Source organism: Crotalus tigris, unplaced genomic scaffold (genome assembly GCF_016545835.1).
Source record: "Crotalus tigris isolate CLP2741 ecotype Arizona unplaced genomic scaffold, ASM1654583v1 scf7180000018306.2785112, whole genome shotgun sequence".
Taxonomy (NCBI): Eukaryota; Metazoa; Chordata; class Lepidosauria; order Squamata; family Viperidae; genus Crotalus; species Crotalus tigris.
In genome coordinates, this window is record NW_024096934.1 from 1,180,001 (window position 1) to 1,204,717 (window position 24,717).

The window sequence follows — 24,717 nt, forward strand, 5'->3', positions numbered from 1 at the left end:
TTCTTCTTTACCTCCTCTTTCTTTCTTTCTTTCTTTCTTTCTTTCTTTCTTTCTTTCTTTCTTTCTTTCTTTCTTTCTTTCTTTCTCCTTCCTTTTTTCTCTCCCCCTCCCTATCTTCTTTTTTTCCTTCCTTCCTTCCTTCCTTCCTTCCTTCCTTCCTTCCTTCCTTCCTTCCTTCCTTCCTTCCTCCCTCCCTCCCTCCCTCCCTCCCTGTCATGCTTCCTTATCTTTCTCTTCTTCTTTACCCTCCCTCCCTCCCTCTCTTTCTTTCTTTCTTTCTTTCTTTCTTTCTTTCTTTCTTTCTCCTTCCTTTTTTCTCTCCCCCCTCCCTATCTTCTTTTTTTCCTTCCTTCCTTCCTCCCTCCCTCCCTCCCTCCCTGTCATGCTTCCTTATCTTTCTCTTCTTCTTTACCCTCCCTCCCTCTTTCTTTCTTTCTTTCTTTCTTTCTTTCTTTCTTTCTTTCTCCTTCCTTTTTTCTCTCCCCCCTCCCTATCTTCTTTTTTTCCTTCCTTCCTTCCTCCCTCCCTCCCTCCCTCCCTGTCATGCTTCCTTATCTTTCTCTTCTTCTTTACCCTCCCTCCCTCTTTCTTTCTTTCTTTCTTTCTTTCTTTCTTTCTTTCTTTCTTTCTTTCTTTCTCTCTCTCTCTCTCTCTCCCTCCCTCCCTCCCTCCCTCCCTCCCTCCCTCCCTCCCTTCCTTAAGACAGTTTAATCTTAAACAGAGGGCTGTTTGGCTTGGGGATCACTTTCCCATGAGAGGCCTTTTTGGATTCCTGGTCCAGATTGTTGGGTGCCTCCAGCACAATGTATGCAGGTAGTCCTCAACTTAAGGCTACAATAGAGCCCAAAATGGCTGTTGCTAAGTGAGACAGTTGTTAAGGGAGTTTTGCCCCCGTTTTACCACCTTTCTTGCCACAGATATTAAGTGAATCGCTGCCCTTGTTAAGTCAGTAACACGGTTGTTAGGTGAATCTGGCCTCTCCATTGACTGTGCTTGTCAGAAGGTCGCAAAAGGGGATCACGTGACCCCCTGGGACACTGTAACCGTCATAAGTACATGCCAGTTGCCAAGCGCTCAAATTTTGATCATGTGACCATAGAGATGCTGCAACTGTCCTAAATGGGAAAAACGGTCATAAGTCACTTTTTTTCGATGCCTTTGTAAATTCCAATGGTCACTAAATAAATGGTCATAAGTTGTATCACCAAAGACTAATTTAGCTACTTATTGAAACCTTGTTGAACTGCGGTCCTTCACTATTAACCAAGGTGGAAATCTAGTTGCCCTTTGTATGCTTTGGATTATAATTTCTCAGCCTTCTTATTAATAGGAATTAAATGAGTCGGGCTGCCTAAGCCTGGAAAACAATAGTTCTCTATTATTATTATTATTACTATTACTACCATTATTATTACTACTATTGCTATTATTACTACATCATCATCATCATCATCATCATTATTATTATTATTATTGATCATCATACAGTCAGCCAGATGTTCAGCCTGGATTTGGCATTTTGTCTACCTATCGAGTCCTTACCTAGGACCTGGGATAGGCAGATGTGGATGTTTGATGATATTACAGATATCGTCGCAGGATGGAAGCAGTTCCTAGTAAGGCCGCCTTTTGCAATTGACTAATAGCGAATTTGTCAATGCCGATGATGGTGTTCAAGTGGTGCTCCAGTTGTTTTGGGATTGCACCCAAGGCGCCTATTACTATTGGTACTACCCTTGCTTGCCTTTGCCACAGTCTTTCTATTTCTATTTGTAGTAGTAACAACTACTACTACTACTATTATTATTATTATTATTATCATTATTATTATTATTATTATTATATTTTATTTTTATGCCAACCACTTGAAAGGACCTTTGTTCTCGCCTGAATCGCTTCATGAGCCTACTGTACAGCTGAAAGTGCTTTTATTTTAATAACCACAGTGGTGCTTTCTAAAGTGGTGGGTGTATCTCTTGAGAGTGCAATTTTGTGATGAGGGTGGCAATTGCTGTAATGCCTCGGGTGTCATTTCGCAAAAGGGAGCATTTGAACTTGGACATGTTAAAGGGAAAAATTCTTAGACTGCACCAGTGGCAGGTCAGAAAATACCTGGCTCTCCAATAGAAGATAAAGTATTTGCTGCTTAGGGTCAAATTATGGGTCCTTGGTCTCTTTGCGGTTGGTGGTTGTTAATAATAATAATAATAATAATAATAAAGGTAGACAAAATGCCAAATCCAGTCTGAACATCTGGCTGACTGTGCGATGATCCATAATAATAATAATAATAATAATAATAATAATAATAATAATAATAATAATAATAATAATAATATAGATTTGGAAGGGACCTTGGAGGTCTTCTAGTCTAACCCCCTGCTCAGGCAGGAAACCCTATACCATTTCAGACAAATGGCTGTCCAGTCTCTTCTTAAAAACTTCCAGTGTTGGAGCATTCACCGCTTCTGGAGGCAGGTTGTTCCACTGATTAATTGTCCTCACTGTCAGGAAATTTCTCCTCAGTTCTAGGTTGCTTCTCTCCTTGGTTAGTTTCCATCCATTGCTCCTTGTCCTGCCTTCAGGTTTTCTTGTAGACATTTCATTACCCGACTTACGACTAGTTGCTTGCGACCATTCAGAGTGACGACCCACCTAAAAAAAGGGGACCTACCACCTGAATTCAAAGTTTTGATGGTCGCACCCCCTGTGGTTGTTTGGGCGTTTGTCAACATGTCCACATGTACAGCAGTTACTCCTGGTTTTCAGCAACAGTGCACTCTTAGCCAACTGTTGGCTCTCTTAATGACTGCGGTGTTCCCTTAACGACCGCCTCAAAGAATCTGAAATCACGTCGGGAAAGCCAGATTCAACTAAAAACCATGTTACTAATTTAACAATTGCAATGATTCACTTAACCAATAGTGGGCAAGGGAATTTGTAAAATGGGGCAAAACTCACTTAACCAATGTTTCACTTAGCGACATAAATGTTGGGCTCCATTGTGGTCGTAAGTTGAGACCACCTGTAGTCACTCTGTCACTTCCTTCGAGGCAATCTATCCAAAGTCACATATTGGAAGACTCCTCCCTGCTCAAGTCACTAGATTCATATATCAGTGGAGACAAGGAATGCGGACAGCCCTTGACTTACAACCATTTGTTTAGTGACCGTTTGCGTGAAACTCTGAACAACAGTCGTAAGTTCCCTTTTTTTCAGGAGCGTTGAACGGTCACTAAACAAATGCACCCAACTTGAGAAAATTCACAGAAGTAGCAAGAATAACCCAGGTGCCCCTTTGGCAGCATCTAAGCCAGGTCCCTTTATCCAGGGGTGTCTACAGGGAAGGGCTCTGAAAATTCAAAATGGTGGCCAAGGTGGAGCAATGTAAGCCCCGCCCCTTTTCTACATATATATGTCGCCATGCACACGAAAGCAACACAACCTCAATTTTATGGTTGTGGCCATCGTTTCCTTCCTCCTATTACCTTTCCTTCTCTATTTAGCAGGCCTGGTGCCTGGATTTTTCAGCCATGTCTCCCCTGCTATTTTACTCCGGCTGCTCTTTGTCATTTTAGATTTTTTCAGAATATATACAAATAGTCCTCAGCTTACAACTGTTCCTTTAGTGACCATTCAAAGTTACAACAGCCCTGAAAAAAAGTGGCTTATGTCCGTTTTTCACGTTGACGACCGTTGCAGCATTCCCCCATGGTCACGTGATCAAAATTCAGATGCTTGACAAGTGGTTCCTATTTATGACGGTCGCCGTGTCCCGGGATCACACGATCAGCTTTTGTGACCTTCTGACAAGCAAAGTCAATGGGGAAGCCAGCTTCACTTAACAACCGTGCTACTAACTTCACAATTGCAATGATTCACTTAACAGTGGTGGCTAGGAAAGTCGCAAAACGGGGCAAACCCATTTGACAGATGCTTCACTAAGCAACATAAATTTTGGGCTCAGTCATGGTCGTAACTCGAGGACTACATGTAATGCAGTCCCATGACATCGCACTTCTGACTACATCACTCGGCAGTAGGAATTTCGGTCCCAATTGCTGTCATAATTCGAGGACTACATGTATTAAGAAGGAAGTCACATTGGTCTTTGAATGCATGGGGAATGGGAGCGCAGTGTTCATGGATGCTATTGTGGCAGGAATACATTCCCAAATTAAAAAAAAAAAACACAAATAAAAATGGCTCAAATCTTCCTGCATGAGGTATAGGTATAGCACTGGTATAGGGCCATGGTGGTGAACCTATGGCACGCGTGCCACAGGTGGCACGCAGAGCCCTTTTTGTGGGCACGCACACTGTCACCCCAGTCCTAGGCCTTCAGCTGAGTATTATAAAACCTTTTCGCTTTAGGCTCCGCTGCCGTGTGCAAAAAAAAAAAAAAAAGTTCAATCAATCAATCAATTTCAACTTCTCCCGGGAAAAAAAAATCTCGCAAAGTTGGAATAGATTGATTAAACTTTTTAGTCCCACCAAGTCTGCGGTTACCACTGCAGCCACGCCCACCCAATGGGCCACGCCCACCTGGCACCCGACGATACATAAGTAGGTTTTGGGTTGCAGTTTGGGCACTCGGTCTCTAAAAGGTTTGCCATCACTGCCCTATACCATCTCAGACAGGTGAATGTCTAGTCCAGTGTTTCTCAACCTTGACAATTTTAAGGCATGTGGACTTCAATTCCCAGAATTCCACAGCCAGCAATGCTGGCTGTGGAATTCTGGGAGTTGAAGTCCACATGCCTTAAAATTGTCAAGGTTGAGAAACACTGGTTCTAGTCTCTTCTTAATTATCTCCACGATTTCTGGAGGCAAACTGTTCCACTGGTTGGTTGTCCTCACTGTCAGGAAGTTTCTCCTTAATTCCAAGTTGCTTCCCTCTTTGATCAGCTTCCAACCCTTGTTTCTCGCCCCAGAGAATGCTTGCACAGAGAGGGCACCCTTCTTTACGTTGTGAGGCAGAGGAATGTTGGATTAGATCAAAGGTCTTTCCTTTGTACTCCGTCAGAAGCAGACAAGATCCTTCCTCCAAGACCCTTGACCTCATCAAAGAACAAGTTGAGCAATCCACTTCAAAGATTTGGTACTGGGGGCAAGTTGAGAGCAGGCCCTTGTGAGCAGCGTGCTTCTTAGCCATTAAATATTTATTTATTTAAAACATTTATCCACCCGTCTTGTCTTTTCAACAACTCTGGATGAGCTCCCCGTCCAAATAAAAAGACATGCAAATTAAAAGACCACAATTGAGCCCCACATTTTCGTTGCTAAGCCCGGAAAAGGTGTGTTGCCGAGCGAGTCGTTTCCCATTTTACAACCCTTTTTGCCAGGGCTGTTCAGCGAATCGTGCCATCATTAAGCAAATCGTGCGGTCATTAAACAAACCGTGCAGTCATGAAGCGAATCTGGCATTCCTCCGTTGACTTTGCTTGTCAGTAGGTCTCATGATGATCCTGGGACACTACAACCATCATAAATACATGTCAGTTGCCAAGTGCCCGAATTTTGATCACGTGACCAATGGGAGGGGGGACGGCTGCAACGGTTGTGTGAAAAATGGTAAGCTTGCAAATGATAATCCCAGGATTCTGGGACGTTACAACCCCCCGCAAACACACCCTGGTTGCCAAGCACCCCAAGGTTGACCGTGTGACTATGGGGATGCTGCTCCAGTCATCAGTGTGAGAACTGGCCATAAGTCACCTTTTTCAGTGCCGTTGTAACTTGGAACAGTCATTAAACGAATGGTTGTAAGTTGAGGACGATGCACCTGCGTAAAATCATATTAAAATTATAAGCCAGTTGAAACGTAAAACATTAAAAACAGTTTAGCACCCATTAGCACCAATCTGTGCTAAAGGGGCATCTACTAATTTTTTTCCCCCAACACTTGGGAGAAAAGGCAGATCTTCAAAGTCTTATAGAAAGTTAAAGCCTAAGAAGACTGCTCAACTTCAAGGAGTAGAATGCACTCTAAGGCAGAGGTCCCAACCTTTTGGACACCAGGGACCGGATCCGTGGAGAGAGGTTTTTCCACGGATGAGAGGGGATGTGGCTTTGTGTGTTGCCTGCATCCCGCGGATGGGGCTTTGCTTGTTTGTGCGGCCCGGTTGCTGGCATGCCGTGGCCCGGTACCGGTCCACAGACCGGGGTTTGGAGACCTCTAACATAATGCACCATAAGGCTGGGGCTGTCATAGAAAAGATGTGCTTCCTAGCTCCCTTCAGATGGCAATATTTAGGGGGAAGGGACCATATCTGACCTGGTAGGATGAGTAGATGTCTATAGGGAACAGTAGTCCTGCAGATAACCTGGTCCTGTGCCATCTAGGGCTTTAAAGGTGATGACCAGCACCTTGAATTGCACCCAGAAATAAATTGTCAGTACAGGTAGTCCTCGAGTTACGACCACAACAGAGCCCAAAATTTATGTCACTAAGTGAAACATTTGTTAAACGGGTTTGCCACCATCGTTTAAGCGAATCATTGCAATTGTTAAGTTAGTAGCATGGTTGTTAAGTGAATCTGGCTTCCCCATTGACTTTGCTTGTCAGAAGATCGCAAAAGCTGATCGTGTAACCCCGGGACACGGCGACCGTCATAAATAGGAAGCACTTGTCAAGCATCTGATCATGTAACCGTGGGGGATGCTACAACGGTCGTCAACGTGAAAAACGGTTATAAGCCACTTTTTTTCAGGGCTGTTGTAACTTTGAATGGTCACTAAAGGAATTGTTGTAAGTTGAGGACTACCTGTATATATTCTGAAGAAATCTGAAACGAACTAGGTACAAAGAGCAGCCGGAATAAAACAGCAGGGGAGACATGGCTGAAAAATCCAGGCACCAGGCATGTTAAATAGAGAAGGATATGTAATAGGAGGAAGGAAACGATGGCCACAACCATAAAATTGAGGTTGTGCTGCTTTCATGTGCATTGTGACATATATAGGTAGAAAAGGGGCGGGGCTTACATTGCTCCACCTTGGCCACCATTTTGAATTTTCGGAGTCCTTCCCTGTAGACACCCCTGGATAAAGGGACCTGACTTAGACGCTGCCAAAGGGGCACCTGGGTTATTCTTGCTATTTCTGTGAATTTTCTCAAGTTGGGTGCATTTGTTTAGTGACCATTCAACGCTCCTGAAAAAAGGGGACTTACGACTGTTCTTCAGAGTTTCACGCAAACGGTCACTGAACAAATGGTTGTAAGTCAAGGACTGTCCACATTCCTTGTCTCTACTGATATATGAATCTAGTGACTTGAGCAGAGAGGGGTCTTCCAATGTGTGACTTTGGATAGATTGCCTCGAAGGAAGTGACAGAGTGACTACAGGTGGTCTCAACTTACGACCGCAATGGAGCCCAACATTTATGTCGCTAAGCGAAACATTGGTTTTGCCCCATTTTACAAATTCCCTTGCCACTGTTGGTTAAATGAAACATTGCAATTGTTAAATTAGTAACATGATTGTTAGTTGAATTTGGCTTCCCCATTGACTTTGCTTGTCAGAAAGCTGCTAAAGGGGATCATATGACCCCTGGGGACACTGAAACCGTCATAAATATGAACCAGTTGGCAAGGGTCTGAATTTTAATTGTGACTGTGGGGGATGCTGCAATGGTCGGAAGTGTGAGAAATGGTCCTGAGTCACTTTTTTCTGTGCTGTAATTTTTAACGGTCATTAAATGAACCGATGTAAGTCGGCTATCTGTATGTAACTGGCACACAAGGTCTTAAAATGGCCATGTCCGTTCTGCAGCATGGGCACCCTGCCAAAATCGTACCCTCACATCTGTGTGTTTTATGTAACGATGAACATCCCCCCCCCCGGGTCAAAAGGGCTGCGGCGGAGACGGTACAAATAGTCCCTGTGGCCGCCACTCCTGCTTTTCTTCCTGGCACCAGAACTCAACTGTCCACGTTCTTTTTGTGCAGATGGTGATGGAATTTCCTGATAACATGCTAAGCCTCGATGGACATCAGCACAACGGAGCCCAGTTGAAGCAGTTCATTCAGGTACGGCAGCATCTTACTGTATGTTGCGAGATCCGAGGGCTGGGGCTTTAAAAAAAATCACAAAGATGATTAGAGCAGGGATCCCAAACCTGTGCGCTGCATCCCACTACTGGTATGTGGCCTATTCACAACCGGGCTGCGTGAATGGCTGGCTGATGGGTGTGTGCGTGTGTGTGTGTGTGTGTGTGTGTACGTGCACGAATGCTCACAGCCCCACTCATGCGAGTATCATGGGTATTCGGGGGCCTCATACGAGCGTCACAGGTGTTCTGGGCCTTGTGCAAGCTTTGTGTGCCCACTCACAGGAGCGTTACAGGTGTTCTGAGCCTCGTATGAGCTTTGTGGGCCCACTCATGGGAGCGTCACAGGCATTTGGGGGCCTTACTCATACGAGCATTACAGGCGTTCTAGGCCTCATGTGAGCTTTGTGGGCCCACTTGCACGAGCGTCACAGGCATTCGGGGGCTTTATACGAATGTCACAGGCATTCTGGGTCTCATGCAAACTTTGTGGGCCCACTCGCGTGAGCGTCATGAGCATTCAGGGGCCTCGTATGAATGGTCACAGGGGTTTGGGGCCTTGGGCGAGCTTTGTGGGCCCACTTGCGCAAGCGTCACAGGCATTCGGGGGCCTCACTCCTACGAGTGTCACAGGCGTTCTGGGCCTTTTGCGAGCTTTGTGGGCCCACTCACGTGAGCGTCACGGGCATTTGGGGGCCTCATATGAGCATCACAGGCATTCTGGGCCTCGTGGGAGCTTTGTGGGCCCACTTGTGTGAGCATTGTAGACATTCGGGGCCTCACTTTTGTGAGCAGAATAACCACTCAAGGCACTCGCAAGCTTCACAGATGCTCTCGGCCCCACTTACGCAAGGAACAGTGTCCGTGCATGTGTGCGCCATGTGCCTGCTGCACCCACAAAATCACCCCCCCCCCCCGGGCTGCCAAACCTGGAAAAGTTGGGGAATTCTGGATTAGAGGACTGGAGGCTAAAATATATGAAGAACTTGAGTTTGATCCTGGCGGGGGCTCAAGATTGACTCGGCCTTCCATCCTTCCGAGGTCGGCAAAATGAAGACCCAGATTATTGGGGGCCATAGACTGACTCTGTAAACCGCTTAGAGAGGGCTGTAAAGCGGTATATAAGTCTAAGCGCTATATATATAGCTTGTGATTTTTATATATTATTTGTTGCCACCCAGATAATGTTTGTTTAAGATGGAATGTTGCATCCAGTTTTGTCACCACAATATAAAGATGTTAAAACTCTAGAAATTGTGCAGAGAAGAGCAACAAAGATGATCAGGGGACTGGAGGCTAAAACATATAAGGAACGGTTACTGGAATTGGGTATGTCTAGTCTAATAAAGAGGAGGGGGGGACATGATAGCAGTGTTCCAGTATCTCAGGGGCTGCCACAAAGAAGAGGGAGTCAAGCTATTCTCCAACGTGCCTGAAGGCAGGACAAGAAGCAATGGATGGAAACTCATCAAAGAGGGAAACAACCTAGCACTGAGGAGAAATTTCCTGACAGGTAGAACAATTAATCAGTGGAACAACTTTGCCTCCAGAAGTGGCTGCTCCAAGACTGGAGGTTTTTAAGAAGAGACTGGACAGCCATCTGTCTGAAATGATATAGGGCAGGGGTAGGCAACTGTTATGGCTCTTTTATGACTCGTGGACTTCAACTCCCAGAATTCCTGAGCCAGAATGACTCAGCTTGGAAACTTCTCCCTTTCCCCTCAGCATGGCTGGCTCAGGAATTCTGGGAGTTGAAGTCTATGAGTCATAAAAGAGCCAAGGTTGCCTATCCCTGGCCTAGGCCTAGGCCGCTTTCTGACTCGTGGACTTCAACTCCCAGAATTCCTGAGCCAGCATGGCTCAGCTTGGAAACCTTTCCCTTTCCCTTCAGCATGGCTGGCTCAGGAATTCTGGGAGTTGAAGTCCACGAATCTTAAAAGAGCCAAGGTGGCCTACCCCTGGTATAGGGTCTCCTGCCTGAGCAGGGGGTTGGACTAGAAGACCTCCGAGGTCCCTTCCAACTCTGTTACTCTATTAAGATGCGTGGCTGTATAACTTTTGCAAATAAACATACTTTCCTACATACTTTCCTGTACTGCCCTGAACCGCTTTAAACCGCTTCCTCTTTCCCCTCTCCAGAGGCATAGCATGCTGAAGCAGCAAGATTTGAGCATCGCCATGATGGTGACGTCACGCGAAGTCCTGAGCGCCCTTTCTCAGCTTGTCCCCTGTGTCGGCTGCCGCCGTAGCGTGGAGCGCCTCTTCTCTCAGCTGGTGGAGTCCGGCAACCCCGCTCTCGAGCCCCTCACGGTTGGGTCAAAGGGAATCCTTTCTGTCACTCCGAGCTGCATGAGGGATGCCAAGAAGCTTTACACGCTTTTCTATGTGCATGGGTAAGATCACTGAGGGCCAGCATCTTGCCATATCACTCAGGACTGGGTGGGAAGATTTTTTATTTTTTATTTTTAAGAGGAAAGCCTTCATAAAGCTGTCTCCATATAAGTATCCGTCAACATACGACCGCAGTTAAGCCCAAAATTTCTGTTGTAAGCAAGACATTTGTTCAGTGAGTTTTGCTCCATTTTACGACCGTTTTTGCTGCATTTGTTATTGGAATCCCTACAGTTCTTGAGTTAGTAACATGGTTGTTAAGTGAATCTGGCTTCCCCATTGACTTTGCTTGTCAGAAAGTCGCAAAAGGGGATTGCAAGACCCCAGGACACTGCCACTATCATAAATACGAGCCAGTTGCCAAGTGCCCGATTTTTGATCACGTGACCATGGGAAGGCTGCAATGGTTGTGTGAAAACTGATAATAAGTCACTTTTTTCAGTGCCATTGTAACTTTGAATAATTACTAAATGAATGACTGTAAGGCAAGGACTACTGTATTTGTATGACCCACTAAGCTAACTTTGCTGCTAAACTGGTTAAGTCACATTGGTTGGATGCTAGGCAAGATAGCAAAACTATGGGGAGCAGTAATTTGTTCCCTATGTTCCCCTATGCCATCCATCTGGTAAACTCACAAGATTCATTTTTCTCGCCAGATATATGTATACATCTGAACTAGACTATGTTGTTTCTCTGGGCCGTATGTGTATATGGGTATATGCATAATCTTATTTATTCATTTTTGTCATGTTTATGCGGTGTATATTGGAAGTTACCCTTTGAGAACTGTATGCAACGAAATCTCATTTTAATGTATGCTGATTAGTGTACATTTAAAGTGACAATAAAGTTCTATTCTACTCTACTCTACTCTACTCTACTCCTATTCTATTCTATTCTATTCTATTCTATTCTATTCTATTCTATTCATTTGTTTTTATCCTCCATTTTCTTGGCTTTCTGCTATTAGCTGCTCATAGTTGCCATGACCCATGAGACGGATAGCATATAAATTTTAACAAATGAATAAAGTAGTAAATAACATTTAAAGCAGATTTGAGGCAGGCATAAGTCCTTAAAGAGGGGACTTGCAAAAATTGCATAAATTGTACAGTCCCGAGATAGAGGGAAGTGTGTGTGTGTGGGGGGGGGGGAATCAAGATCACCCTATCTTGATTTTTGTTTAATGTAAGATGAGATGGAGAGAAACCTGGACAGGTCTTCAAGATTCTGTTAAAAAAGTAGTTGCACTCCTGGAAAATTTATCTTACCTGTTCTTTGAATTGGCCTACCTTGAAGGGTTGACACCAGCAAACTCCACCAGGTTTTTTATTTTTATTTTTTTATAGTTTCATTTAAAAACATTTAACCTTTTCTGATCTGACCCATTTGAAGACCCTTTTGTCTCCCATTCACTTTTTATCTATTCATCCATCTCTCTTGTCTATTCATCCATCCCTCTATCTATCCGTCCATCCAGCCATCCATCTATCTATCCATCTCTCTACTATGTGCTCATTCTATCACAAAAATGAGCAACAATGGATTCTTTACAACTTGTGGACTGGCTCAGGAATTCAGGGAGTTGGTCCACAGGATGTAAAGGGGCCATAGCTACCCATCCCTGTTCTGTCAAATTTAGTGATTGCCCAATTCACCTTTTGTGCAGAATGGGAAAAGAACCATAGATACATTGGGGTAGAGTGGCCTCATTTGTGGCCACTCCAGGATTGTCTGGAGGCTGGAATAGAGAAATAACCATAGATCAGTGATGGCAAACCTTTTAGAGACCGAGTGCCCAAAACCTGCCCCCCGCTCCGCCTCCCATCCTGCCTGCTCTGCCCCCACCCGCCCCCTGCCCCGCCCACCTGCAGGGACACGCACCGCCTCCATGGCCTGCAGCAGATCACCCAGGCAGCAATGCAGCACCATGGCAGCCACGCTCTCCACCTACACCCCACAGCAGCATCTGCACGCTATGGGGTGCGAGGGTGGAGTTGTGTCCCTGCTACCCAGCTATGTCCTTGGCTGCGCTGCTCCATGTGGGCCGCACCCGGGGGCGATTCTCCTCCAGGGAGGCTGCTGGTGAGGAGGGGGCCATGGGGAGGCAGGGCTTGGGCTATGGCACGCGTGCCCACAGAGAGGGCTCCGAGTGCTGCCTCTGGCACACGTGCCATAGGTTCGCCACCACTGCCATAGATGAACCTCCGACTGCATCCTGGCGGGTCTTGATTTAGGCAAATCAGCGAATGACAAGCTATGGTTTCCTACGGGGATTATGCTACTCCTTTACCCACAGATTATTACATAGTCCACACCTAAACCTCACACTAGCCGCAATCCCAAGATAGCTGTCGACATCCTGCAAATGCAGGTAGACTTAACAACCACAATTGAGTCCAAACTTTGTGCTGCTATGCAAGACAGCTGTTAAGTGAGTTTTGCCCCATTTTACGACCTCCCTTGCCATAGTTGTTAAAGTGAATCACTGCAGTTGTTCAGTTAGTAACATGGTTGTTAAGTGAATCTGGCTTCCCCCACTGGCTTTGCTTGCCAGTAGGTCACAAGAAGGGATCACATCACTGCAACTCTCATAAATACGAGTCAGTTGCCAAGCGTCTGAATTTTGATCACCTGACCACGGGGATGCTGCAACGGTCATAAGTCTGAAAAACGGTCATAAGTCACTTTTTTCAGTGCCGTTGTAACTTCGAGCGGTCACTAAATGAACTGTTGTAAGTTGAGGACTACCTGTAGAGTCAGAGTTTATAAAAGAGCATCTGTAGTGGGACTTTGTACAAAATCATGTTCGATGGGAAATATAATGTTTGAATGGGCTTCTCCGAATTTTTTTTTTAAAGTGTTTTTTTTTCCGTTCCCCCCCCCCCCCGAAAGGTCCAAATTAAATGAAATGATTGATGCAATTCCGAAAAGTAAGAAGAACAAGCGATGCCAATTGCATTCGTTGGACACACACAAACCGAAACCCTTGGGGTAAGTGTTAATAAAAAGCACACCCACGAAACAGGTGCCAGTCTGTTGTTTTTTTGGGGCACACCTTGGGGGCACACCTTGGCAGGAAGTGGCTTAGTTGGTAAACAGCTGGACGTAGAAAAGAAGAAGAAATGGCCAAAATAATGGTGCTTTTGTGCCTGCTGGCCTCAAACCGTAATGTTAAAAAAGCAGAGTTAAAAACAGACTTTCTCTACCAATGAAAAAATAGGAGTATAAAAACCCCTGGTGAAGGTTGGCACCAGTAATTGCCCTTTGGCAATTCTTAATAGAAATCTTCCCTAGCCAGCCAACTTCGTGGGTGAAAACAAGCAATTTAACCCATTTTAGTGATATTTTTACCCCCAAAAAATGTTGTATCAGGGCAAGCATTGTGTTTATTTTTGGGTGTGCGTGCAGTTGGAAGTGACAGCATTAGGGATGTAAAATTGAATTTTTTCCCCCCTTCTACAAAACATTTTCTGGGGACCTCAGACTTCCCATATGAATGGTAATAAAAATTACAGTCAATTTTTGTAATAGAAATCAACTCTGTGGTTTCAGAGTATACAGGGAATCCTCGACTTACGATCACAACTGAGCCCAACATTTCTGTTGCTAAGTGAGGCAGCTGTTAAGTGGGTTTTGCCCCATTTCACGACCTTTCTTGCCACAGTTGGTAAGTTAATTGTTGCGGTTGTTGAGTTAGTCACACGGTTGTTAAGTGAATCTGGCTTCCCCATTGACTTTGCTTGTCAGAAAGTCACAAAAGGGGATCACAGGAACCCCCAGGACACTTCAACCGTCATAAATATGAATCGCTTGCCAAGCATCTGAATTTTGATCACATGACCATGGGGATGCTCTAACGGTCGTAAATGTGAAAAATGGTCATGTCACTTTTTTCAGTGCCATTGTAACTTTGAACGGTCACTAAATGTAGCATCGTAAGTCGAAGACTGCCTCTATACAGCAAGCTCTGACTTTTCCCTCCAGTCTCTTTTAGTGGAAACTGAATTTTAACTCATCTTCGGTGGCAGGGAGGCATGTTTTTAAGCATTATGATTCACGCTTATGGGGCTGTTCAGTGGTTACCAAATTTCCAGGCCTGTTTGGCTTTCTTCTTCTTCTGTTAATTGCTCTGCGTGGCTCCTTTGATGCCGTTATGGGGCCTTGTGCTTTTATTTTTGTCGATTAGTTGAGCAGAGTACAATAACCGCAGACGGAGGCCTGGTTGTTCCACACTTGTGGCACATTCAATTTTCTGTTCTGTGAGGGTTTAAAATGTGGGTCCGTGAAGGGCCAGGGAGGCCTAAGGATCCACAAAAGAAATGCATCCATTGACCCAGTGGTAATACATCTGAATTCTTCTTTTAATGCTGTATACCCTAGCGAAGGGAACGGTAGCACCCCGAGCACAGAGAAGTTAGGTGCAGATAAAAGATCTAGCGAAGAAGACAGGAAGGAGAGCAAGTGTAGGATCACTTTCTACTGCGGACCTTTCCAGGGAACCAGCAGGTAAATCATACCGGAAAATATTGAATTGTTTGCTTCTTAAATAGGGTGACACGGTGGCTCAGTGGGTTAAGATGCTGGGCTCGTCGGCTGGAAAGCCAGCAGCCCAGGTTCAAGAGCCACACAACAGGGGCGAGCTCCTGTCCTCACCTCAGTTCCTGCCAACCAATTCCCGGTAGTCTTTGACTTATGACCACAACTGAGGTCAAAATGTCTGTTGCGAAGTGAGACATTTGTTAAATGAGTTTGCCTCATTTTGCAATCTTTCTTGATACAGTTGTTAAGCGAATCACTGCAGCTGTTAAGTTAGTAGCACAGTTGTTAAGGGAATCTGGCTTCCCCCATTGACTTTGCTTGTCAGAAGGGGACACTAGAACCATAATCAAATATGAGCCAGTTGCCAAGCGTCTGAATTTTGATCGCGTGACCAATGGGGATGCTGCAAAGATCATAAGTGTGAAAAACGGCCGTAAGTTAGGTTTTTCAGCACTGTCGTAACTTCGGTCACTACATGAACTGTTGTAAGTCGAGGACTACCTGAAATAGGTACCACTTCGTTGGGAATCTAACAGCGTTCCATGGCATCACACTGGCCACACGACCGAGGAAATGTTTTCGGATAGCACTGGTTCAGTGGCCTTGAAACAGATTGATCACCACTCCTGATCGTCAGCAGCTATTAGCGGAGTAAAATGTACAGGGACTCCTTTATCCTTTTTGATTGTTTCTTAAACACCCGGTTGCGTAGATTTCATGCAAAAACCAGGTAAAACAGAACACAAATGCTGCCCATAATTTTCGAAGGGCCAAAATTATAATGATTTAAAAAAAACCCCAACACTGTAAAAAACAGCAATAAGCAAGAAATTGAGAAGTTTGACGTTACTAGTCCTAAGTCACTTTTTTCCTGTGCCGTTCTAACTTCAAACACTCACCAAATGAATGGTTGTAAACCGAGGACTACCTATATGGTCATAAGTCATAATGTTCATAAAATGGGGTCAGTCATGTGACCGACCTGATTTTATGGCTTTTTTGCCAGCAGTTCTTCAGCAAACACACCGTTAGCTTTTGTGTGGTTTTGCCAAAACCTGGAAGGAAGTGCTGTTTTTCAGCAAAATCATTGTAAAATGCAGTCCTGGGGCCGTGGGACATGTCGAACAACCTTAAATGTGTCCGTGTTATTGAGGGTCCAAAATATAGTCATGTGACTGGGGGGTGATCATTGAAACTTTGGATTCTAGTCATAAATCCTCTTTTCCGGTTCTGCTAAAACTTCAAATGATTGTTAAATCACCAGTCATAAGTCAAGGGGTCCCTATAAATCGGGTTGGCAACCTTGGCTCTTTTATGACTAGTGGACTTCAACTCCCAGAATTCCTGAGCCAGCCATGCTGAGGGGAAAGAGTGTTTCCAAGATGAGCCATGCTGGCTCAGGAATTCTGGGAGTTGAAGTCCATGAGTCGTAAAAGAGCCAAGGTTCTCTCCCCCTGGCCTAGATCAGTAGTAGGAAACCTTGGCTCTTTTATGACTCGTGGACTTCAACTCCCAGAATTCCTGAGCCAGACATGCTGAGGGGAAAGAGAGTGTTTCCAAGCTGAGCCATGCTGGCTCAGGAATTCTGGGAGTTGAAGTCCACGAGTCATAAAAAAGCCAAGGTTGCCTAGCCCTGCTATAGATGAAAACCAACCTCTCGCAAGCTATTGGAAACTGTTAGGTTTCCCTGATATGTGAATGCCGCAGAACCTGGTTACAGTATTCGATTCTCCCCCCCCCCCTGAGTATGGGATGCAGCCCGTTGCGTCGCTGTGCTGAATGTGGGTGTGTGTGGCTTTGTGGTCTTTTCTCCAGCTTGTACAGGTTTTACATTTTTGTGTATTTTTTGTAATATTGAATGCCACCCAGACGCAGGTGAGGTGGATGGCCATATAAATTCCCTAAATAAATATTCTCTCTCTCTCTCTCTCTCTCTCTCTCTCTCTCTCTCTCTCTTTTTTCTCTCTCTTCAGAGGCTGCTGGATGGATATATGGGAACTCATGTCCCAGGAATGTCGAGATGAAGTAGTCTTAATCGATTCTAATTGTCTGTTAGAAACACTAGAAACATACCTCCGGAAGCACAGGTGAGTGGCTGGGATTGGAAACGGCCTTTTCCTTCTCTCCGTACTCGGCATTTTACTCCGCGTGGTCAGTAAAGGAGCGTCTGGGGGTGGATTCAAAGGAACTGAATCCAGTTATAGAAACTTTGAAGGAAGTCAACCCTGCCTGTTCTTTGGAAGGACAGAGCCCGAAGATCAAATACTTTGGCCACCAAATGGGAAGGCAGGACTCCTTGGAGAAGACCCTGATATTGGGAAAAGATGGAAGGCTAAAGGAGAAGGGACCGCAGACAGTGGTTGGATTGAAATATGTGAGCAACCGGCTCTCTGTGTGGATGCCGCTGCCGGAAGTCTATTCTGGGCCTGGGCAACAAAAAATTAGCTACCGGTTCTGCCAAAGTGATGCGAACCGGCTGAATCCCACCACTGACCACAGAGCATGAGGTGGTTAGATAGTGTCATGGACACAAGGAATGTGAATTTGGGCCTGGCATGTTGTGGTCTGTGGGATTGTGAAGAATCAGACACGACTCAGCGTCTGAATAACAACTCGACAGTTTTTAATTTTTTTTTTAGATTATTTTGATCAGCCTCTCAGGAGCCTACAAACTCTTTTACTGGTTGTCCTCGACTTACGACCAGCATTGCGCTAAAACAGTGGTTCTCAACCTATGGGTCGGGACCCCATTTGGGGTCGAACGACCATTTCACGGGGGTCACCAAACAACGCAGTCTGCCATTTTTTTCCCCTTTTCCTTAGCTGTGCTACTCCCTTTTATTCTATTGGCTTTTGAAAGCCAATAGAATAGACTCTCTTGAATAGAGTCTAATTCTATTGGCTTTCAAAAGCCAATAGGAATTGTTCAGGCTGTCTCTGCCCTGCTGAGCCTGCCAAAAGTCCCATTCTGCAAACGGTGCTGCACCAGTTGAGTAGTCCTCGACTTACAACCGGTTGAGTAGTCCTCGACTTACGACCGGTTTGGGGTCGCAGCATTAAAAAGGTTGAGAACCACTGCGCTAAAACATTCTGTTGCAAAGCAAGACAGTTGTTAAGTGAGTTTTGCCCGATATCACGATCTCTCTTTCCACAATTGTTAAATGCATCACTGCACTCGTTAAGTTATTAAGTGAATCTGCTTCTCCCTGGACTCCCTATATATTTCAAAATGAGGACCCAGACTGTTGGGAGCAATGTGCTGACTCTAAACCGCTTAGAGAGGGCTGTAAAGCACTATGTATATAAGTCTAAGTGCTATTGCTGTTGCTATTTTTCGGTGCGGTTGTAACTCTGGACAGTCACTAAACAAATGATTGTAAGTCGAGGACAACCTGTACATCCAATTATTGATCACCATGAAAACTGCATCTGGCAAATGTGTTTCCATCAAGGATTTCTCCCTTAAAACATGTCTTTCTATCAAGTAGTTTCCCTCTTTTTAAAAAAAAAAAAAAAGACATGCTGTAATTCCCTTTTTTGAACTAGGTTTTTTAAAAAAACATACTCTAGTTCCCTTTTCTAAACTAGGTTTTAAAAAAGACAAACTCTAATTCCCTTTTCTGAACTAGGTTTTAAAAAAAGACATATTATAAAAGACATACTATAATTCCTTTTTTTTTTTCCTGAACTAGGTTTTGCACCGACTGCAAAAACAAAGTCTTGCGGGCTTACACCATCCTGATCGGCGAGCTGGACTGCAGCAAGGAGAAAGGTTATTGTGCCACCCTTTATGAAGGCCTGCGCTGCTGCCCCCACGAGCACCACATTCATGTCTGCTGCGAGACCGACTTCATCGCCCACCTCCTCGGCCGAGCCGAACCCGAGTTTGCAGGAGGGTATGAGTATGTAATTGGCTAGACTGGGCTTTCTAGCGCTTTTGCTTCTATTTCTCAAAGAAAATGTATATTTCTGTCTCGAAGATATACATTGTGAGAGCGGGTCTGCCGCACCTCCCTCTCGGCCTGCCATGCTGCTGGCCCTCGTTGACTCAAGGGGCCTTCTGAGTGGCTTTGCTTGGTGCTGCTGGGACCTGCGTTCGCCACACAAGCCAAAGAAACGATTTCCTTTGCAAGCAGTGGTTTTATAAGGGGTTCTCTGGGGAATCTCTTTTCTCAATCTGCCTGCAATCCAGTTTAGTCTAGTGCAGGAGTCTTCAAACCTGGCCCTTTTATGGCTTGTGGACTTCAACTCCCAGAATTCCTCAGCCAGCATGCCTAGCTGAAGAATTCTGGGAGTTGACATCCACAAGTCTTTTATGACTCGTGGACTTCAATTCCCAAAATTCCTGAGCCAGCCATAAGTCCACGAGTCATAAAAGAGCCAAGGTTGCCTACCCCTGCTCTAACTCAACCAGTGAACTATCCTACAACTTGGCAGCAAGCCATTTTCATTTCAAAATGCTTCTGATGGTGTTGCCATGACCCGTTTCAACAGGAACAATCCGTGAAGTGGGTATGTGGGGGCCTCTTAACAATGCTCCGAGCTCTAAGCACATATAAGTGCTTATAAGCAGCATCCCAAATACCAGGAAGCGAGCTTCTTATGATCTTCTCGGCTGTCCTTACCACTCTCTGTATGGACCTTCCATCTGAGGCTCTGCTGCCACCAAACCAGACAGTGATGCAGTTTGTTAAGACGCTCTCCATGGTGCCTCTGTAAAAAAGGGGCCAGGATAGAAGGAGAAAGATGTGCTCTCCCAAATAAGCAGACCCACAGATAGGTGTCACTAATGTGTTTATTAAAACAAGTTTGCTGTCCTGTTTTTCCATTTAAAAATGAAAAAGAAGGTTCAATTCCCCCCCCCCAAAAAAAACTACCTTTACCAGCATGGTTTATGAGATGAGTAAATGAATATTTTTTTTTTTTGCATGGATTCCTTTTGAAAAGTAATTTGGGCTTTCCAAATTGGCTTAAGCTGTTTGCACCAACTGCTCCAGGGATCGGTTGCTTGTTCTGTCTCTCCCTTGTGGTACCCAGGCAGTCCTTGACTTATAATCAATAGTTTAGTGATTGGAGTTAACAACAGCACTGGGAAAAAGTCACTTAGGACCAGTGGTGGGATTCAAAGATGTGAACAACTGGTTCTCTCTGAGGATGCCGATTCCGGAAGTCCATTCTGGACAGCAAAAAATTAGCTACTGGTTCTGCCAAAGTGGTGCGAACCGGCTGACTTCCACCACTGCTTAGGACCGTTTTTTAACATTTATGGCTTCCAGTGCCAGAATTCTTTGCAATGGCCATGCGGTCAGTGGAATCCTGGGAGTTGAAGTCCACCAAGACAGAAATGGCCAAGGTTGGGAAACACTGCTCTAAAGCAGAAGTCTTCAAACTTGGCCCTTTCATGACTTGTGGACTTTAATTCCCAGATTTCCTCAGCCAGGCACGCCTGGCTGAGGAATTCTGGTAGTTGAAGTCCACAAGTCATCAAAGGGCCAAGTTTGAAGACTCCTGCTCTAAAGCAGTGGTTCTCAACCTGTGGGTCGGGACTCCATTTGGGGTCAAACGACCATTTCACGGGGGTCGCCAAACAAGGCTGTCCGCCATTTTTTTCCCCTTTCCCTTAGCTGTGCTACTCCCTTTTATTCTATTGGCTTTTGAAAGCCAATAGAATAGACTCTCTTAAATAGAGTCTAATTCTATTGGCTTTCAAAAGCCAATAGGAATTGTCCAGGCTGTCTTTGCCCTGCTGAGCCCGCCAAAAGTCCCATTCTGCAAATGGTGCTGCACCAGTTGAGTAGTCCTCGACTTACGACCGGTTGAGTAGTCCTCGACTTACCACCGGTTGGGGGTCGCGGCATTAAAAAGGTTGAGAATCACTGCTCTAAAGGGATACAAACTCACCAATTAGAAATGAATTTTCATCGGAAATTAAACAGCCCCGTTGGGGATCACTTCTCCAGTGGCTGGAGAGAAGAGATATTGAGAGGGACAAGTTGGCAGGCCCAACATCACGATCCACGGCCCATCCCTCATATCCATACACCAGCACTGCAAAGATCCATGAAAAGGGTGGGGCTTGGATGATAGGTGGAATTTTGGTCCCTAAGCGATGCAGTTATTAAGTGAGTCAGCACACGATTGGATCCGATTTTATAACTATTTTTATCCCAAACATTAAACCAGGGGTTCTCAACCTTGGCAACTTTAAGACTTGTGGACTTCAACTCCCACAAAGCTGGCTGAGGAATTCTGGGAGTTGAAGTCCACAAGTCTTAAAGTTGCCAAGGTTGAGAACCCTTGCATTAAACGAATAAAAGAAACAAACAAGCAAGCAAGCAGACGAATCCTGTGGTCATTCAGGGAATCACATGGTCCTTAATCAAATCCGGCTTCCCCAGTTGATTTTGTGGCCAGGAAGGTGGCAAATCACGATCGTGGGACCGTGACACAGTTCATCCAGTCATAAATGGGAGTCCGTTGCCATCCGAATTGCAATCGTGTGACTTCAGGGGTGGGGCAATGATCATAGGACGGGCCGTAAGTTGTTTTTTTGTGTTGGTTTTTTTTTTGAGGCTGTCGTAAGTTTGAACCATCATTAAACGAACGGTCCCGAGTCAAGGACTACCTGGACATACAGGTTACGAAAAGCCAGTGCTGAGAACTCCTAAAAATAAGTTTGAGTTACAAAAGGAGAATTGTCTGCTTTAGGACCCCCTTGCCATGTTTCCACGTTTCTTTTTTTGTTTCCTCCAGGAGACGAGAAAGACATGCGAAGACAATAGACATTGCCCAAGAAGAGGTTCTGACCTGCTTGGGCATCCACCTTTATGAACGGCTGCACCGCATCTGGCAGAAGCTGCGGGCCGAGGAACAGACGTGGCAGATGCTTTTCTATCTGGGAGTCGATGCTTTACGCAAAAGCTTTGAGGTAGCCTCTCTGTTTCCTCGTTTACCTGGAGGGAAAGAAACAGGAAACGTTCTTCGTGACCTTTCTTGGTGATCCCTGGGAATAGAAATCGGCTTCTCTGGGCTTTCAAAATCCCTGCTTTCTCCCTTAAAGAATCTTGTTACCAATAGAAGAGAATATTTGTGGCTCAAGGATGAATTATGGAGCCCTTGGCGCTCTCTGAGCTTGGTCGTTTCCTTGCAGATGTCTCATTACCCAGCTAGGTAACATCATCAGTGCTAGAAGGGGGTGGGAAGAGAGCAAACCCCACTACCTTCTAGTACTGGTGATGCTGCCTAGCTGGATAATGAAACACCTGCCAGAAAACAGCCAAGCTCAGAGATAATCAAGGACTCCACATTATAGTTCCCAAAATCAGGGCTCTGGTAGCATTTTTTCCACCAACCTCACAATTGTTATTCAAAGGCATCAGCTTTTTAATAAAATGTGTTAATCAGAAATGATGCTACCAGACTCCTCCTGGTTTTTTTTTTTTTCTTGAAACACTGCACTATAGCGTGGCAAACAAATGGTTGCCCAATCTGTTCTTCATATCCCCCTGGGTTGGAGCACCTACAGCTTCTGGTGGCAAGCTGTTCCACTGGTTAATTGTTCTCACTGTCGGGAAATTTCTCCTTAGTTCTAGGTTTGTGTTTTATTCTATGAGCCAATAAAATGTTAAAAATTGGGGGGAGGGAGGAGCAAAAGGCCACTTTTATGCTGCCCCACTGATCGCCGTCTTTCTCCGCAGATGGCAGTGGAGCGGGTGCAAGGCATCAGCCGTCTGGAGCAGCTGTGTGAAGAGTTTTCCGAAGAGGAGAGGGTGCGGGAACTCAAGCAGGAGAAGAAGCGCCAGAAACGGAAGAATCGGAGGAAAAATAAATGCGTCTGCGAGATCCCTGCTCCTTTGCAAGTGATGGAGGAGAAGGACATGCGGAGCCAAGAAAAGGTGAGGGATGCTGAGCTCCTGCTCCATGGATCCGGAATCAGAATAGAGCTGGAAGGGACCTTGGAGGTCATCTAATCCAGTCTCTCCTGCCTGGTTTTGAAGTTCTGGGAGAGGCGGACTTCCTCAGCTTGTTTTCTCCCGAATTGAATAGAATAGAGCTGGAAGGGACCTTGGAGGTCTCCTAGTCCAGCCCCCTGCCCAAGCAGGAGAACCCATACCACCTCAGACAAGTGACTGTCTAGTCCAGTGGTCCTCAACCTTTTTAATGCCACGACCCCCAACCGGTCGTATGTCGAGGACTACCCAACCGATCGTAAGTCAAGGACTTTCCTGTCTGGGAGCACCACGCATGCGTGGTGCCGCCCCCTGCGCCGGCTGAGGCGTAGCTGGCAAGCGGCAGAGAAGGCGCAGGCCGACCACCGGCTGGGCCACCAGCTGGCCCAGCCCAAGGGAGGTAAAGCACCTGCCGGGCCCCACGCGCGCCAGCAACCCTCCCTGCGCCCGCCGGCCTCCCACCTCCCACCCTTGGCCCTCTTTTACTTACATTTTTAGTAGTTGCTCAGCAGGGAGGAGTGGAAGCTTCCAGACAACTTGCAGCACCGTTTGCAGAATGGGACTTTTGATGGGCTCAGCAGGGCAGAGACAGCCTGGACAATTCCTATTGGCTTTTGAAAGCCAATAGAATTAGACTCTATTCAAGAGAGTCTATTCTATTGGCTTTCAAAAGCCAATAGAATAAAAGGGAGTAGCACAGCTAAGGAAAAGGGGGAAAAAATGGCGGACTGCGTTGTTTGGCGACCCCCGTGAAATGGTCGTTCGACCCCAAATGGGGTCCCGACCTACAGGTTGAGAACCACTGGTCTAGTCTCTTCTTAAAAACCTCCAGTGATGGAGCACCTATAACTTCTGGTGGCAAGCTGTTCCACTAGTTGATTGTCCTCACTGTCAGGAAGTGTCTCCTTAATTCCAGGTTGCTTCCCTCTTTGATCAGCTTCCAACCATTGTTTCTCGTCCTTCTCTCTGGTGCTTTGGTGAACAACCTGACCCTCTGCCTTTTGGCAGCCCCTCAGATACTGGAATACAGCTATCGCATCTCCCCTATTTCTTCTTTTCTTTAGATTAGCCAAAAATTGAAGACATTTCGCATCTCATCCAAGAAGCTTCTTCAGCTCTGACTGGATGGTGGGGAATGGGAAGATTTATATTCTTTTCAGACAGCTGGTCATTTGCCTTCTTTTAGAGAGTCCTTGAGGCCACTTGGAGGTTTGTCTGTGTCCACATTCTGGACAGAGAGGACCACTGGTTTGAAAGAGAGGGTCAAAGAGGCCATCTGTGTCAACAGGGGGAAGGATACGACAACATCAATCTTCAGTCTACAACACAGTCCTTTCAGCAGTTCCAGGAAGGCTCCCCACCCATTTGCATGACTCATATAAGGACACAGATAAACCTCCAGGTGGCCTCAATGACTCTCTAAAAGAAGGCAAATGACCAGCTGTCTTCAAGGAGTATAAATCCTTCCATTCCCCACCCTCCAGTCAGAGCTGAAGAAGCTTCTTGGATGAGAAGCGAAACGTCTTCAAAGATAAAACCAGAAAGTCCACTTGCCTCCTGGAAAAGCATCTTTGGGACAACCCTGACCTGAATCTCCATAGCCAAACAGTTGCCCCAAATGTAATCATGTGATTGCTGGTTTGTGTGCGCAGCCATCATAATTTTGAAAATGGGTTGCAAGTAGTTTGCTGGGTCCCTTGTCACTCTGGATGGTCGTTAAAGGACCAGCCATAAGTTGGGGACCACCAGTAGCTGTTGGCAGCTTTTCTACATAGTCCCA

The 24,717-nt window shown here is 45.6% G+C and overlaps 1 protein-coding gene across 5 annotated transcripts in view; it reads left to right on the forward strand.

The window, feature by feature from the left end:
• GGNBP2 (gametogenetin binding protein 2) overlaps positions 1 to 24,717 on the forward strand; it is a 52,376-nt gene that overhangs the window by 10,260 nt on the left and 17,399 nt on the right. For 2 of the 5 annotated variants that reach the window (XM_039350027.1, XM_039350028.1), the window contains exons 3-10: positions 7,952 to 8,032; positions 10,192 to 10,445; positions 13,342 to 13,440; positions 14,830 to 14,955; positions 16,962 to 17,075; positions 18,681 to 18,890; positions 21,742 to 21,916; positions 22,686 to 22,883. In XM_039350027.1, coding sequence (XP_039205961.1) covers positions 7,952 to 8,032; positions 10,192 to 10,445; positions 13,342 to 13,440; positions 14,830 to 14,955; positions 16,962 to 17,075; positions 18,681 to 18,890; positions 21,742 to 21,916; positions 22,686 to 22,883 — 1,257 coding nt within the window. The remainder of the gene's footprint in view (positions 1 to 7,951; positions 8,033 to 10,191; positions 10,446 to 13,341; positions 13,441 to 14,829; positions 14,956 to 16,961; positions 17,076 to 18,680; positions 18,891 to 21,741; positions 21,917 to 22,685; positions 22,884 to 24,717) is intronic. The other 3 variants (XM_039350030.1, XM_039350031.1, XM_039350032.1) reach the window with 3 other exon arrangements.